Raw genomic sequence first — 24168 nt, 5'->3', positions numbered from 1 at the left:
TTCATCTACGGGAATACAGGGAGGCTTGTCTGATGGCGTTTACCAAGACATGGCTGACCGATATGGACAGTGACACTTCACTGCGAATCAGCGGCTTTAGGACCCCTGTCAGACTGGATCGGAACTGTGGAGTAACACGCAAATCTCACGGAGGAGGGGTTTGTTTATATATCAACCAGGGCTGGTGCAATAATTTTACTGTGCGGTTGTGTCTTTCTGACATCGAGCTCCTTTCAGTATCTGTCAGGCCTTTTTACTTACCGAGGGAGTTCCCTCAAATTTTTGTCACTGTTGTTTACATTTATCCTAAGGTTGACGTTAAAGTTGCTGCCGATGCCATTTTTAAAGTGGTACACAATCTGCAGACTCTCTCACCGGATGCTCCTAATTTTATTCTCGGTGATTTTAACAATTGTAATCTTAAGAAATCACTGAACAATTTCTTTCAATATGTCACTTGTCCTACAAGGAATAACAAAACGCTGGATTTGTGTTATGGACCAATTAAGGGGGCATACAAGTCTGTGGCCGGACCTGCGCTAGGTTCTTCGGATCACAATGTTATTCACCTCCTCCCTGCTTACAGATCTGTGATTAGGAGGGAGAAGGCCTGTGTGAAGCGGACTAATGTCTGGACAAAAGACAGTTGTGTTGCCCTTCAGGGGTGTTTTGATTGCACTGACTGGTCCTTGTTTCAAGAGAGCACTTCTGATTTGGATGAACTCACCGATGTGGTGTGTAGCTACATCTCTTTTTGCAAAGACTCTGTGGTTCCAGTCAGAGAATTTAAGACTTTCCCTAATAACAAACCGTGGCTCTCTAAAGATATTAAGGATCTGATTCTTAAAAGGAAAATTGCTTTTAACGAGGGAGACGTTCCCACTGTGAGAATATTGAGGAAGGAGGTGAGGGCTGCAATAAAGATTGCCAAGATGAGGTATAGAAATAAGATTGAGGCAGAACTCAGCAGTAACAACCTCAAAAAATCTTGGCTTGGTATGAAAACAATGGCAGGGCTACAGACGAAAGGTAAAAGCAGCATTACCCTAGAAGGGTTTACCTCTGACAAACATCTGGCAGACGATTTTAACAGTTTTTACCTTCGTTTTGAGAACTATGACTGCTCTAGGCAGACCAGCACACTGAGGGAAAGGACTATCACTCCCCCATCTATTTGTATTGATGAGACAGGGGTAGCTAATCTTTTCAGACACACCAAAAGCAAGAGTCCTGGACCTGATAACATCTGTGGACAGGTACTGAGAACTTGTGCTGATCAGCTGAGTGGGGTTTTTCACTATATCTTCTCACTTTCTTTAGAGCTACAGACAGTACCTAAGATTTGGAAACATGCGATCATTGTTCCTGTTGCTAAGGGCAGTTCTCCTAAGGCACTGAATGATTTTAGGCCTGTGGCTCTGACTTCTTTAGTGATGAAGACATTTGAGAAGATAATTAAGAAGGAGATTTTAATGCAGGTTGAACACCATCTTGACCCCTTCCAGTTTGCTTATAGAGCAGGGAGAGGTGTGGAGGATGCTGCTGTCACACTCCTGCATCTTTTGTATAAGCATCTTGAGGCCCCCCACACCCATGCAAGATTATTATTTGCTGACTTTTCATCTGCATTTAATACAATTCAACCCTTCTTACTTGCTGACAGGCTTTACAATCATTTTAAGCTTGACACTAGTCTGGTCGGCTGGGTGACAGACTTTCTGACTAATAGGTCACAATGTGTGAGGGTGAATCATGTCTTTTCTGATGTGCTCTCCTCCTCTACTGGATCTCCCCAGGGTTGCTGCCTCTCCCCCCTTCTGTTCATTCTGTACACAAATGAGTGTCGCAGCAATTTCACAAACAGACACATCCTGAAGTTTGCTGACGACACAGTAATCGTCAGTCTTCTAGTGGGGGACGAGTCAGGCCATGGACAGGTTGTAGATGATTTTGTGAATTGGTGTGATGAGTCCTTCCTCTCACTTAATGTGTCAAAAACTAAAGACATGATTATTGATTTTAGGAAGTCCTCTTATAGCTCATCACCCACTATCATTAAAACTGCTGATATTGGGATCGTTGAGAGTTATAAATATCTAGGTGTGGTACTTGACCATAAACTGTGTTTTGAATCTCATGCTGATGCCACTACTAAAAAAGTTCAACAAAGACTGTTCTTTTTAAGGAAAATGAGATCTTTTAATGTCTCATCTGAGATGTTGTCTTTGTTTTATATAAGTTTTATCGAATCTGTGATGTCTTTTTGTATCGCTGCCTGCTTTGGTAACCTGACGGTGAAGAATAAGAATCGGTTGGGACTTCTGGTAAAAACCGCTAGCAAAATTTCAGGGCGCTGGCAAGATGGACTTTTTGCCATTTACAATAGAAACGTGCTTAGAAAGGCTCATTCTATTATTAATTGTGTGAACCATCCACTTCACAGTGAGTTTGAGTTGTTGCCTTCCAGCCGCCGTTTTAGAGTACCTCAGAGGAGGACTAAAAGACTCCAGGTCTCTTTTATCCCTACTGCGTCTTGTCTCCTTAATGGCAAATAATTGTCCTTGAATTTTCTATCATTATTATTGTTATTATTGTTTTATAGTATTGTTCTGTTGTTCTTATCCTCCTGCTGCTAAACTAATTTCCCCTTGTGGGACAATAAAGAAAATTGAATTGAATTGAATAATTATTAAACTATCAATATTGAACAAAAAACTATGTATTGTAAGTATATATGGTCCAAATGTTGATGAACCCTCATTCTTCCACGGATTTTTTAGTGCACTCTCTGAACACCTCGATTGCGCACTCATTCTTGGCGGTGACCTCAACCTTGGACTAAATGAAGACATGGATAGGCTCAACACAACAGGAACTCAGCGCAATTGGCAGTCCACAAATATAATCAATCAGCGACCGTGGCTCAGGGGGTTGGGAATCGCATCTGTAACCGTAAGGTCGCCGGTTCGATCCCTGGGCTCTCTGTCCTGGTCGTTATGTCCCTGGGCAAGACACTTTACCCTACTTGCCTACTGGTGTTGGCCAGAGGGGCCGATGGCGCGATATGGCAGCCTCGCTTCTGTCAGTCTGCCCCAGGGCAGCTGTGGCTACAACTGTAGCTTGCCTCCACCAGTGTATGAATGTGAGAGTGAATGAATAGTGGTATTGTAAAGCGCTGTGGGTGCCTTGAAAAGCGCTATATAAATCCAATCCATTATTATTAGTATATGAGCGACTTTGGTCTTTGCGATGCATGGCGCTCTCTTCACCCCACCAGTAAGGAATATACTTTTTTCTCGCATGTTCATCACTCTTACTCTCGTCTGGATTATTTTTTGATCAGCAGCTCACTGCTGTGTGACATTTATGACACTGAGATTCATCCTATAGCTGTCAGCGATCATGCTCCTGTATCTTTAACACTAATGCACAAGAATAACACTACGCCAAGAAAAACTGGAGATTTAATATATCACTACTTAAAGATGAAGACTTTATTAAATATCTTAAAAAGGAATGGACTTCATATTTAGACTTTAATGACACTCCCGGAATATCTGCTTCTGTTCTATGGGAAGCAGGGAAAGCTGTGATGAGAGGTAAAATAATTTCTTTCTCATCACACAAAAAGAAAGAAGAAAACAAAAATATTCAGGAATTAGAAAAAAACCATCAAATCACTAGAAGAAGCCTACGCGTGCAACCAAGATCAGGAAACATTGAACAAAATATGCAAAACAAAACTAGAATTAAATGAAATTATTAATAAAAAAACACAATTCCTTATACAAAGACTATGCTTGCAGAATTTTGAACACAGTAACAAATCAGGTCGATTTCTAGCTAACCAGCTAAAAATAAATAAAGAAAAAACAACTATATGTGCTGCTAAAGATTTATCGGGGAACACAATATATGATCCTGGAAGAATAAACAACATCTTTAGGGATTTCTATGAAACTTTATACTCACCACAAATAAACCCATCTAAAAATGAAATTGATCTGTTTCTTGACAATAGAATAGAATAGAATAGAAATCAACTTTATTGTCATTGCACATGCACAGGTACAGGGCAACGGAATGCAGTTTGCATCCATCCAGAAGTTCAGTTCAGTTCAGTTCAGTTCATTTTTATTTCAAACATTTCAAACATGTGCCTTCTCCTCGGAGATGTGGACTCCCAGGAACTTGAAGCTGCTCACACGCTCCACAGCCGTCCCCTTAATGTGGATGGGTGGATGTGGGTCAGCATTCCTCCTGTAGTCCACGATGAGCTCCTTGGTCTTCTCGGTGTTAAGCAGCAGGTTGTTTGTGTCGCACCACTCAGCCAGACGATCCACCTCCTCCCTGTAGGCGGCCTCATCGTTGTCACTGATGAGGCCAATCACCGTGGTGTCATCTGCAAACTTAATGATGGTGTTGGAACCATCAGCAGGTCTGCAGTCGTGGGTGAAGAGGGAGTAGAGGAAAGGGCTCATAACACAGCCTTGTGGTACACCGGTGTTCATTGTGATGAGCAGTGGTTATCCAGCCGGACATGTTGGGGGCAGTTGGTCAGGAAGTCCAGTAACCATTTGCAGATGAGGGAACTGATGCCCAGGTCTGTCAGTTTCCTGATGAGTTGTGAGGGGTGGATTGTATTGAATGCTGAACTGAAGTCTATAAACAGCATTCTGGCGTAGGTGTTGTTGTTGTCCAGGTGTGAGAGGACAGAGTGCAGTGCGATGGAGACTGCATCCTCTGTGCTCCTGTTTTGGCGGTATGCGAATTGGTGAGGGTCCAGGGTGGGGGGGAGACAGGATTTGAAGTGTGCTAGGACCAGCTGCTCTAAGCACTTAGTGATGATGGGGGTGAGTGCTACTGGGCGGTAGTCATTGAGGCAAGATGGGTTGGAGTTTTTGGGTATCGGGACGATGGAGGTGGATTTGAAGCAGGCCGGTACCACAGCGTGGGCCAAGGACAGATTGAATATGTCTGTGAGCACTCCTGCAAGCTCCCCAGAACACGCTCTGAGAACACGCCCGGGGATGCCATCAGGACCTGCAGCGAGGTCCTGATGGCACCAAGCTACAGAAGCAAAAGGGTCAAGTTATAAGGAGAAGATGCAGGCAGCTGCAACAACGGATGAAAACAGACCCAAAGAGGAGGGGAGGACCCCAGGGCATGCTTCAGGCCGCTGGTTTACCTACACTACAGAACAGGAAGGTGATGAACACAAACATACACCAACACACAAACACACACTTCTGCATGCGCCGACTTAGAATGAAGAGAAACACACACATGAACACTTATGCACTCGTTGAGGGAGTGAAAACTGATACATACCTATGCACCAAAATCAAAATGTTGATTTAATTCACAAAGAAGTGACACACAATGCTCCAGCTGCTGCAATGAAGAATGCTTTACTGACAAAGGCTCAATGCTGCACACAACAAATTCAAATATAGAATCTGTTACAATAATAAGCCCAGAGGGCATTTGTGTGGTCTGGGGAGCAGAGTCCGGAGAGGTTTGGTTATGAAAACGATGCCTGTGCGAGATATCTGGGGCTTAAGGCCTCGACTCAATTGTTTACTGTACACTAAAAAGAAAAGAAAACAGCCTGAGCAGTGGTGCAGAGTGAAAACGATGAATTAACAGTGTGAGTCTTATTTCAGAGCGCCACATCATTGTGATGGAGACTTAATAAAAGGAGGAACACACGGACAAAGAAGAAGAGAAAGGGGGGGCAGCCCTTGAGCACGATTGCCTGAGGTATTAAAGTTCTGTACTAAATTCTGGTTTCCAGTGTGAGAAAAGTCACGCAGTGCCAGTAGTAGAGCTAGGTTGAGTGATGATTCTAAATTACTGTAAGTAAATCATCGTACACCCGTTCAAGTTTCATGATAACGGGGATCTAGACTTTGTTGAACTCTAGGCAATTTGAACAGCTAAGATTTGAGTGACCAAGTAGCAGTTGAATAAAAGTCAATAAAAGTGTTGAAATAAACAGGCAGAATTAAGAGAATTAAAACATTTCAAGAGCTCAAATTACTTAATATGGAAACGGTTCTATTTTGTTTCACGAACGCAAAACATATAGGTTTAGGAATAGGAAAAGGTTGAGGTGGTGTTGATTTGTTATCTTTTATTTTATTTTGTTTTATATTTTGAACAGTGCACTGATTTTTGTTTGTGAATCTTTTCTTTAAGCAGATCTGCACATCGGAAATTACAAGCATTACACGTCGGCGAGAAAATTGTTGCAAGTGAGTTTCTCCACATTAAAATGGGCTCAGGAGAAAGCCACTTATCTGGGACAATTAGAAAGTAAGTTCCTGTCCAAAAAGGATTCAGCGATGTAATCCAAGCTAAAGTTCTTCGTTTTCTTTTTGAAATGACGTCATTTTGCTGAGTGTGGAAACTAAATGCGACGACAGGTTTCACTATCAGCAAAGAAAGAAAGAAATGGATGAATGGATGAATGGATGAAAGACTGGAAATAAAAACAAACGGACTGACTGGTAAAAGATGACAAGACTAGACCATGACTCAAGGTTAACCACCTCCACCTAGATAGGATAAAAGGGTGGATGAATTTATGTGTGTTTCTTTTTACAGGAGTAGAAGGATGACAAAATATTCGAGGATGAGTGAACCTGTAAATGCCATTTTTGTGTCTTGTGTTGTTTACAGAGGTAACTGCGCAGCGTTACCATTTACATTTTCTTCCCTACAGGGTTACAGTTTTTAATGTTTTTCTATTACAGGATTTCTGGGCGGATGTGTGAAGAAACGGTGTTTATGGGTTAGGAGTTGGTGATGCTATTACACTGTATTCTGGTGAGAGTGTTGGGGGAGACACACCCTGTCTTGAAAACTGTGATTCTTTTACAGGAAATGTTTTATAGCACCTATGGGATGTGGATGCCTGACTGCGGTCAATGTGCTGCTAATGTTTGCTTTGCTTTGTTAAGAATGCGTGAGAAGGGTGCAGATATTTTATTTTGTATTCTTATGATCACAGTTATAATCAGAAGTATCAATCATTAATCATTTACCATTGTTGAACCAGTTGACAGAATAATCTTTGTTTTATATCTATGGTAATCTGAGTAAAGATTAATGTATGCAGGTTATCATCATTGTAAACAAGTCTCAAATGGTATCCACAGCATTGTATTCACCCTCCATAACTGGAGGGTCCAGCAGGACCTTGTTCTAATTCATTTGCAGGCCTACATCAGAACATGCACATAGAGAGTTATGTAAACACGCACGTTCACCCTTATTTACACAGGGAGGTCATGTCAGGACATTCTCTAGTTGGACACACAGGCTCACAGAACTGCACAACATGACATGTCACACACTTCTTTTTCTCTAAAGTATCATCTGATGTTTGTATAAGGAGAACTTTGGACTATGGGGAGACTGTTATCATCCCCAGTAAGGTCTAACTGTGTGATGTCATCATGGGTTATATAAGGATGGGGAACGGTCCACTCTTTGGAGATCTGTGGCTGTACGCTTGTCTTCCCATGCTTCTGTCTTAGAAGCATGTAATAAAATCACTATTTTTGTCACCTACACGGACTCGGCTGTTTTTCCTTCTTACCCAAACTGAACCAGACGTAACCACAACCATTTCTACACTTCTGTGTCTTCCACGCAGCACAATAGGCAGAAAAACACAGATTACTCACAGTCTATTGAATTTATACTTAACATCACAACAAAAGAAAAACCTGCTCTTTTCACAACTCTCACAGCTAAAGTCACCAACTCCAAAACCACAGAATTAAATCAATATAGTCAAAACTCTTACCCAGAGCCTCTGAAATAATAAAAAAATCACCAAACACTCAGTTACTCTTTTTCACTCACTCCTTCTCACTCCCTTCTTCCTCATACAGCATACACGCTCGCTCCCGCGGACCCGCTCGGCCCCGCGGGCTCACTCGGCCCCCACCTTTTTTCTCTCACAGAGACATAGAGAGAGAGACCCTTTTCCTTTTTTCTCCAGCACACATACACACACAGAATCCCAACTGAGAGAGAGAGGGAGAGAAAAGAAAAGAGTTTGTAGAGAGGAAGTTTTTAGCAGGAGTTTCAGATTTAACAGATTTATAGAACTTATTTACACACACAGGTAATTTATAATCTATATACACACGGGCCCGCATAGACGTCATATGCCAGAAGAGGTTACACCTAACTTTTTGACTAATTTAAAAGCACCTATAGCCCAGGCCTAGCCTTGCTGATCAATTACACGTTTCAAGTACGCCGCCTTGAAAACGGTCAGATTACTAAATTCTAATTACTTTATAACCGTTTCCCGCAGCTGGAAAGGAGCTCCACCTCTGGCGCTAGTATCAAACCCACGCCTTCAGCTTTACTTAAAACTCTCAGGCCAACGACGTTGTGTGGTCCCGGCCGAGTCCAACTCTGTCGATCAATCAATGCAGTAGAAGGCAATCACTCGTAGATTACCTGGCCAATTAACCGGGAATCCCAAGTCCCCAGCGGGAGGCCAAACCGGGCTAAAACCTAACCACGCGTCCGCGATTAGGGGTCAGTGCCACCTGCTGAACAACTGCATTCTTAGAGAGCCTAGCTCTCAGTCCTAAACGAATTTACTTGTTTTAAAAGCCTCACTGTTGGACCCCTGCCATCCAGTTTCATTTATCTGAAGCCCGAGACCCAGTCTCTGCTAATCGATTGGATCAAATCCCCTACACTACCCAGGTGACTGCTGGCATCCAGCCACCCACATCGGTTTCCACACACCTTAAACCGTATTATTTTAACCTCATATAACCTCTTAAACCTCTTAAAATTCGCTCCCACAATGAACAGCAATAAATGTTATCAGTCAAATGTTCCCCAAACTTTAAACACAAATTACCCAAAAAAATCACTATGGACAAACACCAGAAACCCAGACTGAGTGAATATTATTTAATTAAATTTAGTTTTAACTTCCAATATAGCGCCTTTGGATAAAAATCAACAGGTGGCACTCACCTTTCTTATGTCGCCTGGCGTCACTCAGATAGGCTGCTGGCCTTCGCCCCTGTTTGTCACCCACACGATAGCTGCAAGCTCCCTTCCTCCCCAACCGGAGTTTCGGCACCAAGCTGCAGAGAGTCAGAGGTTGGTGGTCTGGCGTCATGTCTGCTTTGGTTGTGGGGTTCCCTCGCTCAAAACGAGCATAAAAGTTGTTGAGCTCGTTGAGGAAGGAGACATCAGAGGATGCGGGGGAGGGTTTGGTGGTCCTGTAGTCTGTAATGGTCTGGAGTCCTTGCCACATGCGTCGGGGGTTGGAGTTGGAGAAGTGTTCTTCTACCTTCTTTTTGTAATGGTGTTTGGCTTTTTTGATGCCCTTCTTTAGATTAGCCCTGGCTGTGCTGTAGGCGTGTGCATCTCCTGACCTAAAGGCGGTGTTGCGGGCCTTCAGGAGGAGACAAACATCCCGGTTCATCCAAGGCTTCTGGTTGGGGTACAATGTAACTCTTCCAAAATTACTAGACAGTCAAGCAATGGAACTGGATTCGCCACTGACGCCAAGTGAACTCCAGGAAGCCCTGATAAGTATGCCCAATAATAAGGCTCCAGGTCCAGACGGCTTCCCTGCAGAATTCTACAAAGAATTCTGGACAATTTTGGCACCAGTATTCCACGGCATGTTGCAGGAAATCGAGGAAAATGGCAGACTACCACCAAATATGAACTCTGCCAACATTAGTCTCCTGCTAAAACCAGGCAAAGACCCTTTATTTCCCTCAAGCTATCGTCCAATTTCTCTTTTAAATGTAGACCTTAAAATAATCTGCAAAGCTCTCTCAAAGAGATTAGAGAAAATGACCCCCCTCTTAATTCATCCTGACCAAACTGGTTTCATAAAAGGTCGGCACTCCTCAACAAACACTCGTAGATTACTTAATTTAATAGACTACTCATACGATAAAAACATCGAAACCATAATATTATCTCTAGATGCAGAAAAAGCATTTGACAGAGTTAACTGGAAATTTTTATTCGCAACTTTACACAAATTTGGTTTTGGAAACTCTTTCATAAACTGGATAAGAATATTATACAATTCCCCAACAGCTCGTATCAGAACAAATGACCAGACATCCTCCAGCTTCTGGAGGATGTCTTATTTTTGATGATCCCTAACAAACCATCACAAGATTGGTTCAGATCTCTGGATTCATATATTTCCAAATTCCTTTGGAAAGATAAACCCCCGCGTATCAGCTTAAAAACGCTACAAAGAACCAAGGATAGAGGAGGATTAGATCTGCCTAATTTTTACCAATACTGTTTAGCCAACAGGCTTCAGTTCATCTCAGAATGGTTAAAACATACCTTCTTAGTTGAGCCCTGGCTAGATGTTGAACAGGCACTATGCAAGGATCTAGAGATTTCAGACCTACCATTTATTAGCTCAAACATCAAAAGACATGAATGCTTTAAAAGTATCAACATCAGCTTTTCTCTAACAGCATGGTGGGAGTTTCTAAAAATAACGGAGTCTTCATTAATCCCATGCAAACGTACACCTATCTGGAATAACCCTGACATATTACAAAACAATAATATGATTAATTTCGCAGAATGGAGTTGTAAAGGAATTAAATACTTAGAACATATATTAGAGGGAACAGAATTTATTTCATTTGACAGACTAGTTGCACAATATGGGATCAACAAGAAAAGATTTTTAGAATATCAACAAATTAAATCCATAATAAAAAAGAAATTTAACCTCAGTCAAGTTGAATTACAAACACCACTAAGTGCGGCACATTTTCTTACTCTTAAATCCCCCAAATTATTATCTAAAATATACAGAACACTTTCTAAATTAGATGAATCAATATCACTTCCTATTGCAAAGTGGGAAGCAGATTTATCAGTCAGCTTAGACCAAAACTTCTGGTCTCAGATTTGCTTAAAAACCTTTAAATTAATTAAAAATCCCAGTCTGCAATTAATACAATACAAAATATTACATAGAGTGCACTATACAGGTCATCGGATGTTCAAGATGGGCTTTACATCTTCCAACAACTGCTCACACTGTCAAGGCAATACACCAGACAATTACATCCACGCTCTTTGGTTCTGTCCACCAGTGCAAAAGTTTTGGCGCGAGATATGTGAAGACTTATCAAAGTGTCTGAAATGTAACTTTCCAACTTCCCCCTTAGTGTGTTTACTGGGAAGCTTAGATAATGTCACTTCAGAAAAGAATATAGCCCATATGATTTTCACTGCCCTATGCATAGCCAAGAAAACTGTCCTCATGAACTGGAAAAATAAAAATAATCTTAATTCTAATCAATATAGAAATTATCTATTAGATTACATTAGTCTTGATACAGCCTCTGCCACCAAATCAGATCAGTTGCTCTGGGCTCCTTTTATCAGCTCCATCACCTAGTGGGGGTGGGGGGTCATAGTTTGGTTCCGCCTTCACTGTTGTGATTGGTGTGGGGGTAGGGACAGGCTTAGGGCGTCGGAGGGTTCCCCGGAGGCATCTTCCTTGGGGGGCTCAACCCGGGGTAGCGGTCATGTCCGGTTGGGGGCTCTGTTGGCTCTCAGGTGACTGTTTCCTCGCGGCTGCGTGCAGCGGGGCTAGGGGAGGGTCTGTGCTGACGGACGTGGGTTACTGACCTGGTAGCCTGGCTGCCCCTGGGTGGGTCCGGGATGGGCGTGAGGTTCTGGGGGCGCTCCGTCTCTGGGCTGGGGCCCGAGCCGGGCCTCAGGGGCTTGGGTCCTGGTTGGTGTGTTGCCGGGGTTGTGGGCGGGTGGGTGCATGGGGGCCCAGCCCTGGAGCAGGGTGCCGCCGGTGCGTTGAGCCACCTGGGGGGCTCTTCAACTGGTGGGGGAGATGGTCACATCTTGCAGGAGCTTTCCTCTCTTCAGGGACTCTCTCTGCATGAGTGGGAGATACAGGAGAGGTGGAGGAAGATCTCAGCCTGGGCGTTTACTGTCTTATGTAGTCTGGAAGATGAGTGGATGGTGGGGTGGGTGCAGTTTTCTCTGTGGTGGGGTTGGGTGAACTGTCCCGGGCTCTGTGGGGCCGAGAGGCGCTGCTGCACTGGGCCCCGGTCTGGATGGGCCTGGGCCCCCTTTCCCTGGCGGGTCGCGGAGTGTGGGAGTGCCTACTGGGGTCAGCGGGGGAGCTGGCCCCAGGGAGGGGTTACCTGCCCCTTCCTTCCTTCCCTCCCCATCTCCAGCTGCCTCCCTCTTCCCTCTTCCCGCTCCACCACAACCACCCACACATGCAGGGCCTTGGAGTAGGGGTATGTCACCAGGGTGCAGAGGAGGCTACCCCCCCCCCCCCTCTGTCCCCTTCCGGCTGCCTCTGCCTCAATTTTATCCCACAACTTAGACATTCACATTATTCACACTCTCATATTACACATACATATAGGATCTTGGGGTGGGCACAATCACGGAGTCCAAATTACCATCAGGTGTACACCTCACCCCTGGCGTCGTTGCCCACCTCTCAATTTTAAATACATTTAGACATTGAGGGCTATCAGGAGGGACTATGCGCTTACCTGCTGCTCTCTGGCAGGTAACTCCATGCCGTCCTGGGTTTTAATTGCACCTTAGAACACACATGCATCAACACTACAATGAGCGGGTGGAGGGAGGTTTGGAGTCTTCTCCCACCCCCATTCTCTGCGGCCTGCTGGAGCGGGAGGGCTAGGAGGAGTTGGCCGTCCGACTGCGGTCTGGAGTGTGGGGCCTCCCTGCTGCTACGGAGTCGGGGTGGTCTGCCTCTCCCCACCGCAGGGAAAAGGGTAACACCACCTGGGTCTGGGTGCAGCTCCCCCCTCCAGGGGCAAGGGTACCTAGACCCAGTTTGTAGAGTACGCTTGGGGAGTGTGATCGTGTGTACAGCGTCTCTTTATGTCTGTCTTCACATTGGTTGAGTGTGGAGTGAGTGCATATGAGAGCATGAGGGTGGGAATGGATGTTTGTTTCTGTGTGTGCCTGTATGTCTGTGTCTATATGTCAGGTTGGGTATCAGACACCACCTCTCTGGGGACACCTCAGGCCCTCCAAGGTTTGGAGGCCTATCTCCACCCACCACCACTTCCCCTGCCAGTGGCGGACTCCCTCAGGTGCCGGTGCGTTGGTGGTTCTTTGTATCTGGGGGTGGGCGTCCAGGTACACACCGGCTCACTCCTTGGCGGCCACTTATCGGGGCCTGGAACCTGGGGCTCGCTCGGACCACTTCGGAGGTGGGGTGCCCCCGGCCTCTTGGCCTGGGGCTCAGTCACTCAGGTACAGCTGGCTGCCGGCGGAGCTCACGGGCGCGTCACTGCAACTCCCCCTGGCTTCTGCTCCGCGGCTGCTGAGTGAACCCTCATCTGGGACTCTTCTCAGCTCTTTCTGGGACAGTGGTGCGGCTGCCCCTCTGTGGGTCTTCCATGGTCTCTTGTGTTCTGGGGGCCTCTGGATGTCTGGAGTTTTGATCTCCTCCATACCTGCTTCATACCCTGGAGGACGGGGCTGTGGCCCCCCCACACTCCTTAGCAGATCGTTACATGGAGAAACCTTTGGAATACAAGCGCGCTGATCCAAACAGGTATGCACACGGGTGTTCACTGCTCGTAGACTTAAATTACACCTTTCTTGGCTGCTACTTCGAAGCACATCTGTCCTGCGTGCTGCACAACAACATTGAATATTTAGTATTTACTGCTGTTTACACTAAGCTAGATTAATGTGATGGTGTTGTGTTTAGTATGTTGCTTTGTTTTTTTTGTTTTTTTGCTTGTTTTCTATTCTTCTCCCAACAGGTGATCCAGGAGATTTTTATTTTTTTTCTCCCCCCCTTTCTCACTGTCCCTCTCCCCTTCTGTTTTTCCTTTCCTTCCTCTTTCTTTCTCCCTTTCCTATCCCTCACTCATGTCTGTCCCGTCTGTAACATCTGAAAATAAAATATAATAAATAATAAAAACAAAGATCGACCAAATGGACCAATACGGCAATGCCACGATGATCCATTTGGCAAAGTAAATCCATTGGGTATCCTTGTTGGTCTTCAGACAACAATTCTGATGGCTAAAGAACCAAATGGGACAGGCAAAAAAAAAAAAAACTGCTAAGTTTTTTGGAGATTTTATTTGGAGGCGCAGCAGCTCTCTGTGGCTCCTGGAGGAGACGTAGATTGGGGACTCGCACTGGTGCGCTGGTGAAACTACATCGGCGAGGATTCCGCACGGCACTCCCCTCCATTCACCTCGCAAATCTCCGCCCTCTTCCAAACAAAGTCGACAAATTACTGCTCTTAAACCGGACTAACAAGGACTTTGCACGCTCTGCTGCCCTCTGCTTCACTGAAACCTGGCTCAGTGTGCGAGTCCCAAACGCTGTCTTAAATCTGCCGGGCTTCCAACTTCACCGGGCGGACCGCGAAATGGAGCTCTCAGGGAAAACAAAAGGTGGTGGAGTCTGCTTCAACGTTAATGAAGGTTGGTGTACTAATGTCACAATGTTACAGAAACACTGCAGCCCACACTTGCAAAGTCTTTTCATCAATTGTAAACCGTTTTATTCACCGTGGTAGTTTTCTTCCTTCATGCTGGTCAGAGTTTACATCTCTCCTCAGGCCAACGCGAACAACGCACTGTGCGAGCTGGCTGACCAGATCACCACCCTGGAAAGAAAATTCCTGGATTCCTTTACAATTATCCTTGAGGATTTTAACAGAGCAAACCTCAAGCACGAACTCCCTAAATACAGACAGCATATAGACTGCCCCACCAGGGACAACATCATACTGGATCACTGTTACACCACTCTAAAAGATGCCTATCGCTATGTGCCCCGGGCAGCTTTGGGACATTCTGATCTCTGCATGGTCCCTCTTATTCCAGTTTATAGGCAAAAACTCAAACATGCCAAGCCTGTAGTCAAAACTGTGAAGAAGTGGACTAACGCAGCAAAGCAGGAACTGCAGGACTGTTTTGACTGCACTGATTGGACTTTTTTTGAAGCTGCATCTGATAACCTGGATGAGCTGACGGACAGTGTGACATCATACATCAGTGATGACGTGTGTGTGCCAACAAAGACCTTTTGCACATACAACAACAATAAACCATGGTTCACTTCTAAACTCCAACATCTTTGTAAGGCCAAGGAGGACGCCTACAGAAGTGGTGACAGGGCCTAACCCTGTACAAGCAAGCCAGGAACACACTGACCAAGGAGATCAAAGCAGCTAAAAGGATCTACTCCCAGAAGCTGGAAGAACAGCTCTCAGCCAACGACCCTGCGTCAGTGTGGAGGGGCCAGCAGGAAATCACCAGCTACAGATGCCCTCCACCCACTGTTGAAGCAAACAAAGACCTGGTCAATGAGTTAAACACATTCTAACTAATTTCCCCTTGTGAGACAATAAAGAAAATTGAATTGAATTGAATTGAATCTACTGCAAGTTTGAGACGGACAGACTCCCACGCCTCACCCTCCCCTCCCCAGAGACATTGCTTCAGACACTGACCCCCAACACACCTTCCACCTCTCCCCCCTTCACCCTCACCCTCCCCAATCCAGTCTCAACGACCACCCCAACCCTCCCCAATCCAGACCCAACGACCACCACCACCCTCTCCAATCCAGACTCAACGACCTCCATCACACCTCTGACCCTCCTGCCTCAAAACCTGTGCTGAACAGCTGGCTCCCATCTTTACTCGTATCTTCAACAGATCCCTGGAGCTGTGTGAAGTTCCATCCTGCTTCAAACGCTCCACCATCATCCCTGTTCCCAAGAAACCCACCATCACAGGACTGAATGACTACAGACCTGTCGCCTTGACGTCTGTGGTCATGAAATCCTTCGAACGACTGGTGTTAGCCCATCTGAAAGACATTACAGGCCACCAGCTGGACCCTCTGCAGTTTGCCTACCGGGCAAACAGGTCGGTGGATGATGCAGTGAATATGGGGCTGCACTACATCCTGCAACACCTCGACCGCCCGGGAACTTATGCCAGGGTCCTGTTTGTGGACTTAAGTTCGGCTTTTAACACCATCGTGCCTGAACTTCTCTCTTCCAAACTCTCCCAGCTCAGCGTGTCACCAGCCACCTGTCAGTGGATCACCAGCTTCCTGACAGACAGAAAGCAACAAGTGAGGCTGGGGGAGAGCACCTCTGAAACCCGGTCCCTCAGTATTGGTGCCCCTCAAGGATGTGTCCTCTCACCACTACTGTTCTCCCTCTACACTAACGACTGCACCTCCAAGAACTCGGCTGTTAAACTCCTAAAGTTTGCAGATGACACCACTGTCATTGGCCTCATTCAGGATGGTGACGTCTCTGCATACCGGCAGGAAGTTGAGCGGCTGGTACTCTGGTGCAGTCAGCACAATCTGGAGCTGAACACTCTTGAAACTGTAGAGATGACAGTGTACTTCAGGAGACATCCCTCAACTCTGCTCCCCCTCACCATATCAGACAGCCCTGTGTCAACTGTGAAGATCTTCAAGTTCCTGGGTACAACCATCTCCCAGGACCTGAAGTGGGAGATCAATATCAACTCCATCCTCAAAAAGACCCAGAAGAGGATGTACTTCCTGAGACAACTGGGGAAGTACAGTCTTCCACAGGAGCTGCTGATCCAGTTCTACACTGCGGTCATTGAGTCTGTCCTGTGCTCCTCCATCACAGTCTGGTATGGAGCAGCCACTAAACAGGACAGGAGCGGACTGCCCTCCATCCAGGATCTGTACCTCTCAAGAACCAGGAAACAGGCAGGGAAAATCATCGCAGACCCCTCACACCCTGCACACAGACTTTTTGATCTGCTGCCCTCTGGCAGACGGTACAGAAGCCTGCAGACCAGGACCACCCGACACAGGAACAGTTTCTTTCCCCTCGCCATCTCCCTTCTTAACAGTTGACCTGTCACACTGCTCCCACTGCCAGACTGCAACTGCACCTTATGTACATTCTGTAGTATTCATTCCACTTCATTCATTTCTGTGTTTTATGTATATAAGTTTAGATTCGTTATTTATAGTTGGTTTACACAGCTTTGCGTATGCATGTGTAATGTATATATAGACACGTGTGTGTGTGTGTGTGTGTGTGTGTGTGTGTGTGTGTGTGTGATTTACATTGCTGTGCTTGAGAGCCACCATCTACCGGAACCAAATTCCTTGTATGTGTCTGCACATATACTTGGCCAATAAACACGATTCTGATTCTGATTTCTAATGTGACATTGTTGTCCCTGGCTCTCTTTCTCTGTCTCTCCCTCCCGCTCTGTTCCTGTGCTACTGTGCCCCTCCCCCCTCTTCCCAGCGCAAGCACAAGGCTCGTGTGCGGAGTGAAGTGGAAAAAAGTGCGAGAGAGAGGGTGAGAGAAAGAAAAAAAAAAAAACCCACGGCTCCCAAAAAGGAGCCGGCTCATGTCGTTCACTTCAAAGATTCAGCTCTACGAGCCATTTCGTTCGCGACCAACACATCACTATTACATTCATACACATTAACACTCTTGACATGCAGAAAAGAGAAGCTATGGATTGAACCACTAACCTTCCGATCAGTAGGTTACCTGCTCTACCTCCTGAGCTACAGCGACTCAGTGGCAAACATGAGTAAACCCTCACTAGGTGTTGGATAAAGCATTCACTGATAAACCTGTCAAACCTACATTTGAAACGTTGGCTACCATAGCAGTATAGTATTGGATTCCTATGATGGGTGTTCCTTCTTTAGTCACCTTTTTCACTCAACATGTTTCAATAGGCCTCTCTACATTGAGTCATACTTGTTATTAATCTCTGGCTCTCTTTAACAGCATGTCTTTCATCCTGTCTTCCTTCTCTCACCCCAACTGGTTGAGGCAGATGGCCACCCCTCCCTGAGCCTAGTTCTGCTGGCAGTTTCTTCCTGTTAAAAGGGAGTTTTTCCTTCCCACTGTTTTTCGGGGTGCATGCTCATAGGGGTCATATAATTGTTGCATTTTTCAACCATCCCATATTTGCATCTTATGGTGTTTTGCCTAATATTTTAATAGTTTTCAAGATGCATTAACTATTTTCTGAAAATAGTCCATCAACCTGCATATTATTTTCGAAACAGGAGTGTTCCCGGGTTCAAATCCATGATCATGCAAGCTTCATCTCAGAATCCAAAGACATGCAATTAATGAGGTTAGAAAAATCGATAGATCTCAAAAGGGAATTTTTTTGTGTTGAACCAGAAAAGTTTTCATGGAAATCATTTCTGCAAAAGTAGATATAGTGATTAGTCATGTCCTTACATAAAAGTCCTCCACAAAGCAGTGAGAAGAAGTCAAAGATCTCATGCCTCTTTCTCCACAGTGTAAATGTCAGGGTCCCCTGACATTTGCTTACTAGCAATTGCATTCTGTCACATTTTTAAAGGTTCTGAGACTGTGTAAATTCAAACACTAAGAGCACGACATACAAGAGAGTGACAAAAATGCATAACGAAGATATGGCAAGAGGAAGAAACACGAGAAATATGATTGAATCTGCAAGCAGCTGCAGAACTGTACTAGTGAGGCTGAAATGAACTCATGCAGAGCAATAAGCTCACAGGACATGTCACATGTCACAGATTTTTATTTTCATTGTTTTTGTATTTACTTTGAAAGGAGTTGATGGTGGACCTCTGGGTACATCACAGGATGATTCTAGATGGTTCTTTGATAAAAGGTGACACCCAGAAATGTTTAATACACTCTGACATTTACTGCTGCTATTAAACACTAAATGTGATATACTTTAGTTAGTGCTGATAATCATTTTGTTATTATTTGAAGTTTTATAATTTGTAAAAAGGTTTTACATTTTAATCTTTTATAAATAAAAGACTGATCACACATTTACTTACACAGCTTTGTTGGAGGCTTTGACCACTGGTAGCAGCCTCAGAAGAGCCTCCTCTGAAGCAAAATATTTCTTCAGGTCAAACACATCCAGATCTTCTTCTGATGACAGTAAGATGAAAACCAGAGCTGACCACTGAACAGCAGACAGTGAGGAGAATAGTCCTGACCTCAGTGACCGTTGGATCTCCTCCACTAGAGAACGATCATTCAGTTCATTCAGACAGTGGAACAGATTGATGTTTTTCTCTGCAGACAAATTCTCACTGAGCTTCTCCTTGATGTACTGAACGGTCTCCTGATTTGACTGTGAGCTACTTCCTGTCTGCGTCAGCAGACCTCGTAGGAGAGTCTGATTGGTCTGCAGTGAAAGACCCAGGAGGAAGCGGAGGAACAAGTCCAGGTGTCCATTTGGACTCTGTAAGGCCTTGTTCACAGCACTCTGGCAGAAGTGTTTCTCTGCAGATTCTCTTGTTTCAGACTTCTTGGAGGTTGTTTGTTGTTCTTCCAGCAGATTGAGTCCAGAGTTGATGAAAGTCAGATGGACATGAAGAGCAGCCAGCAACTCCTGAACACTCAGATGGATGAAGCAGAACACCTTGTCCTGGTACAGTCCTCTCTCCTCTTTAAAGATCTGTGTGAACACTCCTGAGTACACTGAGGCTGCTCTGATATCGATGCCACACTCTGTCAGGTCTGATTCATAGAAGATCAGGTTTCCTTTCTGCAGCTGATCAAAAGCCAGTTTTCCCAGAGACTCCATCATCTTCCTGCTCTCTGGACTCCAGTGTGGATCTGTCTCAGCTCCTCCATCATACTTGACCTTCTTCACTTTGGCCTGAACCACCAGGAAGTGGATGTACATCTCAGTCAGGGTCTTGGGCAGCTGTCCTCCCTCTCTGGTTTCCAGCACATCCTCCAGAACTGTAGCAGTGATCCAGCAGAAGACTGGGATGTGGCACATGATGTGGAGGCTTCGTGATGTCTTGATGTGGGAGATGATCCTGCTGGCCTGCTCCTCATCTCTGAATCTCTTCCTGAAGTACTCCTCCTTCTGTGGGTCAGTAAACCCTCTTATCTCTGTTACCTTGGCAACACATTGTGGAGGGATCTGATTGGCTGCTGCAGGTCGTGTGGTTATCCAGAGGCGAGCAGAGGGAAGCAGTTTCCTCCTGATGAGGTTTATCAGCAGCACATCCACTGAGGTGGACTTTCTAGGGTCAGTTAGGATTGTAGTTTTGTGGAAGTCCAGAGGAAGTCGACACTCATCCAGACCATCAAAGATGAACACAACCTGGAAGTCTTCAAAGCTGCAGATTCCTGCTTCTTTGGTTTCAGTAAAGAAACGATGAACAAGTCCCACCAAGCTGAACTTTTCCTCGTTCAGCACATTCAGCTCTCTGAAAGTGAATGGAAATATGAACTGGATGTGCTGGTTGGCTTTGTCTTCAGCCCAGTCCAGGCTGTATTTCTGTGTTAAGACTGTTTTCCCAATGCCAGCCACTCCCTTTGTCAGCACTGTTCTGATTGGTTTATTTCCTCCAGGTGAGGCTTTAAAGATGTCTTCTTGTCTGATGGTTGTTTCTGGTCTGTCTGGTTTCCTGGATGCTGTTTCAATCTGTCTGACCTCATGTTCATCATTGACCTCTGCAGTCCCTCCCTCTGTGATGTAGAGCTCTGTGTAGATCTGATTCAGAAGGGTTGGGTTTCCTGCTTTAGCGATGCCCTCAAACACACACTGGAACTTCTCTTTCATGTTATACTTGAGTTTAAGCTGACATTGTCGAAGAGCATCTGAATTTAAAAGAGGAGATTAGATGATTAGTCTATTGCGGTTTTTGTGGTGCGAAGATCTATATGTATTCACTTGTTTGCCTCTTGATGACTTTTCTAATACCTCACCACCTCCGATTTCCATAAAAAAGCTTGTCACAAAGCCTGGACAGGTTTGAAATTTTAGATATATCAAATACTTTCAAAAAGGATTTTCTGAAAAGCCCTATTAGAGCACTTTAATCTCACACTGCAGGCCTGCTTGTTGTTACTAGAGTATTTAAAAGTAGAATGGCAGGCCAAAAATTACCCCAGGGGTTGCTTTTCTTCAAAATCTTTAAAATGCAAAGTTGTAATATATTCATATTCCAGGTATTCCCCATAAAATATGTTTGTAACATGAGGCCATTTGCATTTTATTTATTTTTTCATTAATTTTAAGAAAATGCAGTTTTTGTATCACTACCCCACTCTTCCATAAGTGGGGTCATAAATGACCCCAAGCAGTTGCTGTGGAATCTTCCATGAAACTTTCATTCTTAGCAACTCTAACTGACCCACTTACACTTCTGATAGATCAAGAATTAATTTATACACAGTAACATACACGATTTATAGTCAGGGCTGCACATAAGTGGTCCGCAGATGTGCATTCGGTGTCAAAATAAAAGTATTCCCGGAAATTCAGAGAATACACGCTTCTTTTGTGGTGGAGGAACACCAAAGTAATTGCTTACGGAGCTTGCTTCTTCGACATCTTTAAGAGTTCTGAACAAATGTCTGTCCTCCTCCAGAACATCTAATGTACGCAAACGAGCGTTCCAACTTCTTATCTAGTATGCGTCTTTTATTTTGACAGCAAATGCGCACCTGCGGACCATTTATGTGCAGCCCTGTTTATAGTTTTCTGTGCATTTCAAACATTGTCCTTTCTGATGGTTTTTTTAAAAAAATATTTAAAGTAACATGGCTGCTATGAGGCCAGCTAGGATCCCTGTGGACCTTGCCCTACAAATTATCCAGGACGGATGGGATGAAGAGCCCATTGGAGGCACTGACTCAGTATCTGACATCTAAGATATTAAGATATAGAGGACCCAGACTATTGTCTCCCCACTGAACAAGGCCAGTCAGATACAGAGGAGTCCTCTGATGAGTCTGAAGAGGAAATGGATACTGAATCTAACAGAATGAGCCCCTCTTACTGCTCTAGCCACAATATTCTGAATTAGTCGGCCAGGGCTTGCACCTGGGTTTAGTACTGTCTCCCCAGTAAATGCATGGAAGATGTTCATGTCTGACAATACAATAGAAGAGGTGCTGACATGCACAAACATGGAGGCACGAAGAGTAGCCACAGACAGGGGAAAAGAGTGGAAAAATGTAATCAAACTTAAGCTCCTGGCCTTTATTTGATTGACCATTCTTGCAGGAAGTGAGAAGAACTGGGATGTACCAGTCGGTGTGTTTTTTGGGAGTCCTCTGCATAACCCATTGTACAAGGCCACTATGTCAATTCAAAGATTTAAAGATATTCGCCGTTTCTTGCACTTTGAGGACAAGAGGACCAGAGCCTACCGACTGAAAACAAACCACATGGCAGCTTTCTGCTACATATGGGGCCTGTTCCTGGTCAACTGCAGGCAGAAATTCATCCTCAGTGTTACAGTGGATGAACAACTTGTGCCTTTCAGAGGGAAGACCCAGCTTCTGCAGTATAGGCCGAGCGAGCATACAAAAGTGATACAAAAACTGCGATTTCTTAAAATTAATGAAAAAATAAATAAAAATGCAAAGGGCTTCATGTCACAAACATGTTTTATGAGGAACAACTCAAATATGAAAACATTACAACTCTTTGTTTTAAAGATTTTGAAGAATAACAACCAAGTTTGTAGCAAAATGCATTGTTTCTATTTGGGGTCATTTTTGACCCCACTCGTGGAAGAGTGTGGGTACTGGTAGGTTGTGCATCCAAGGGTTAAAGCATGACTATTTCTGATTCCAAACATGTTAGGTGGTTTTCTAGTTTGTTTTTTAGGATCTGCTATGAACCATCCTTACATCTCATGTAAAGCTCTGTTGTCTTCTGTTTTAACTAGATGTGCTTCCAAAGCCTAAATATCAGGCTGTTATAGCCAGTGAACTGAAGTTAGATAATATTAAAATGATCAGCCATTCACGCATTAGAGCTCTGACCGCTGCGCTATGCTGAGGCAACAGAGATATCATATGAAAAAGCGTTCACATTGGTCAGCTCAGGTATGTGTTTCTGCCGTATCTATCTCTCTTCAGACAAACTGATGACGACTGATTCCTACCTTCTGATGTAATCGATGAAGCTTTCTTGACTGAGGGACTTCCTGTTGGAGTAAAATGTGACTTGAATCATGAACTGGTCTTTTTAAAACTGAAAACGTGCATGATTTCAAAATAATGTAAATATAATATTTGTATTCAAACATACTTTGAGGAGTAAAAACACTGAATTAAAAGGTAAGCCCATAACATCCTCAGTTTACATACATTTCATAATATAAATTTTGACAATTTTGTGTCTGCATATTGCTCTGAGTGTTTAATGTCTGTTTTTCTCTGACTGACCTTCATTCATCCTCTCTATAATCGACCTCGCCACCTCCATAACTCGGTCTGAATATGCCTGCACCATCAGATCTACTGTTTTTAGTCTGTCTGCATTCTCCAGCTGGGACTTGTAGATTGTGGGTAAATCACCTCCAGGTTCATACTGCAGGTAAAAGTGGAAATGCTTCACCTCCTCGTCTCCCAAGTTCTTCAACATTTCCAGCAGCTGCACTGGTAAGGCCTTCTCCATCCCTGATCTGTAAAACATGAGAGCACATGAATCATAGACAGTCCTACATCTCCTATTTACTTGTGTAGGGCATTGCACAACAGATTGCAACTTACATGTTTTAATCTGGACTAAGGTTTTTTGGGGGGGGGTTGTACTGTAATGGGAATACTATTACATGTCAAAGGAATCAGTAATAATTGTCATAGGTGTCCTGGAAATGAGGACCTAAATGCAGACACTCAAACTGAAGAAGCTAATAAAAAAAATAGGAAACTGAAAACTTCTGTTTGAGGTTACTGAAACCTAAAACTGAGAACACACACTAGGGTGAGAGAGCACTGTGGGAACCAAACACAAATGGGAACATAACTTCCCTGTTCATTTTCCTGATGTTGCTGTCATTCGGAACTGCTACATCTATCACTATGGCTTGTTTGTCTACTACCATTACATATATATATCGTTAGTCTTCACCATTTTATTTATCTGGAAGTCCCACAGGATCTTAGCTCAGCCAATCTCCACCACCCTTGAGGGTGTCTCCCATTTTGACCTGCCCTCTTACCTGGTGTGATAGACCCCAGCCTCTTTGGATCTTGTGCTCAGAACTTGTTCTTGTGCTGCCATGATTAGTGCCTCTGTGCTGTCTTTCAGTCCAGCTTTGTCCAGCCACTGGTAGGAT

General features: G+C 44.4%; 1 protein-coding gene across 1 annotated transcript in view; it reads right to left on the bottom strand.

Moving 5' to 3' along the window:
• The window catches only part of LOC146679655 (protein NLRC3-like), a 60652-nt gene extending 37175 nt beyond the window's left edge, over positions 1 to 23477 (bottom strand). Inside the window, exons 1-2 of the mRNA XM_085450407.1 lie at positions 23273 to 23477; positions 18901 to 20689 (exon numbers count right to left, since the gene is read on the bottom strand). Coding sequence (XP_085306533.1) covers positions 18901 to 20689; positions 23273 to 23471 — 1988 coding nt within the window. The 5' untranslated portion in view covers positions 23472 to 23477. The remainder of the gene's footprint in view (positions 1 to 18900; positions 20690 to 23272) is intronic.
• Between the last annotated feature and the right edge of the window lie 691 nt (positions 23478 to 24168).

This window comes from Copadichromis virginalis, unplaced genomic scaffold, assembly GCF_057382275.1.
Source record: "Copadichromis virginalis isolate Kocher_CV1m ecotype Utaka unplaced genomic scaffold, C_Virginalis_male_GT1.1 unmapped_scaffold_1, whole genome shotgun sequence".
In the NCBI taxonomy this organism is placed as follows: Eukaryota; Metazoa; Chordata; class Actinopteri; order Cichliformes; family Cichlidae; genus Copadichromis; species Copadichromis virginalis.
The sequence above is the reverse complement of the archived record's forward strand: the minus strand, read 5'-3'. Positions and strand labels throughout refer to the sequence as shown.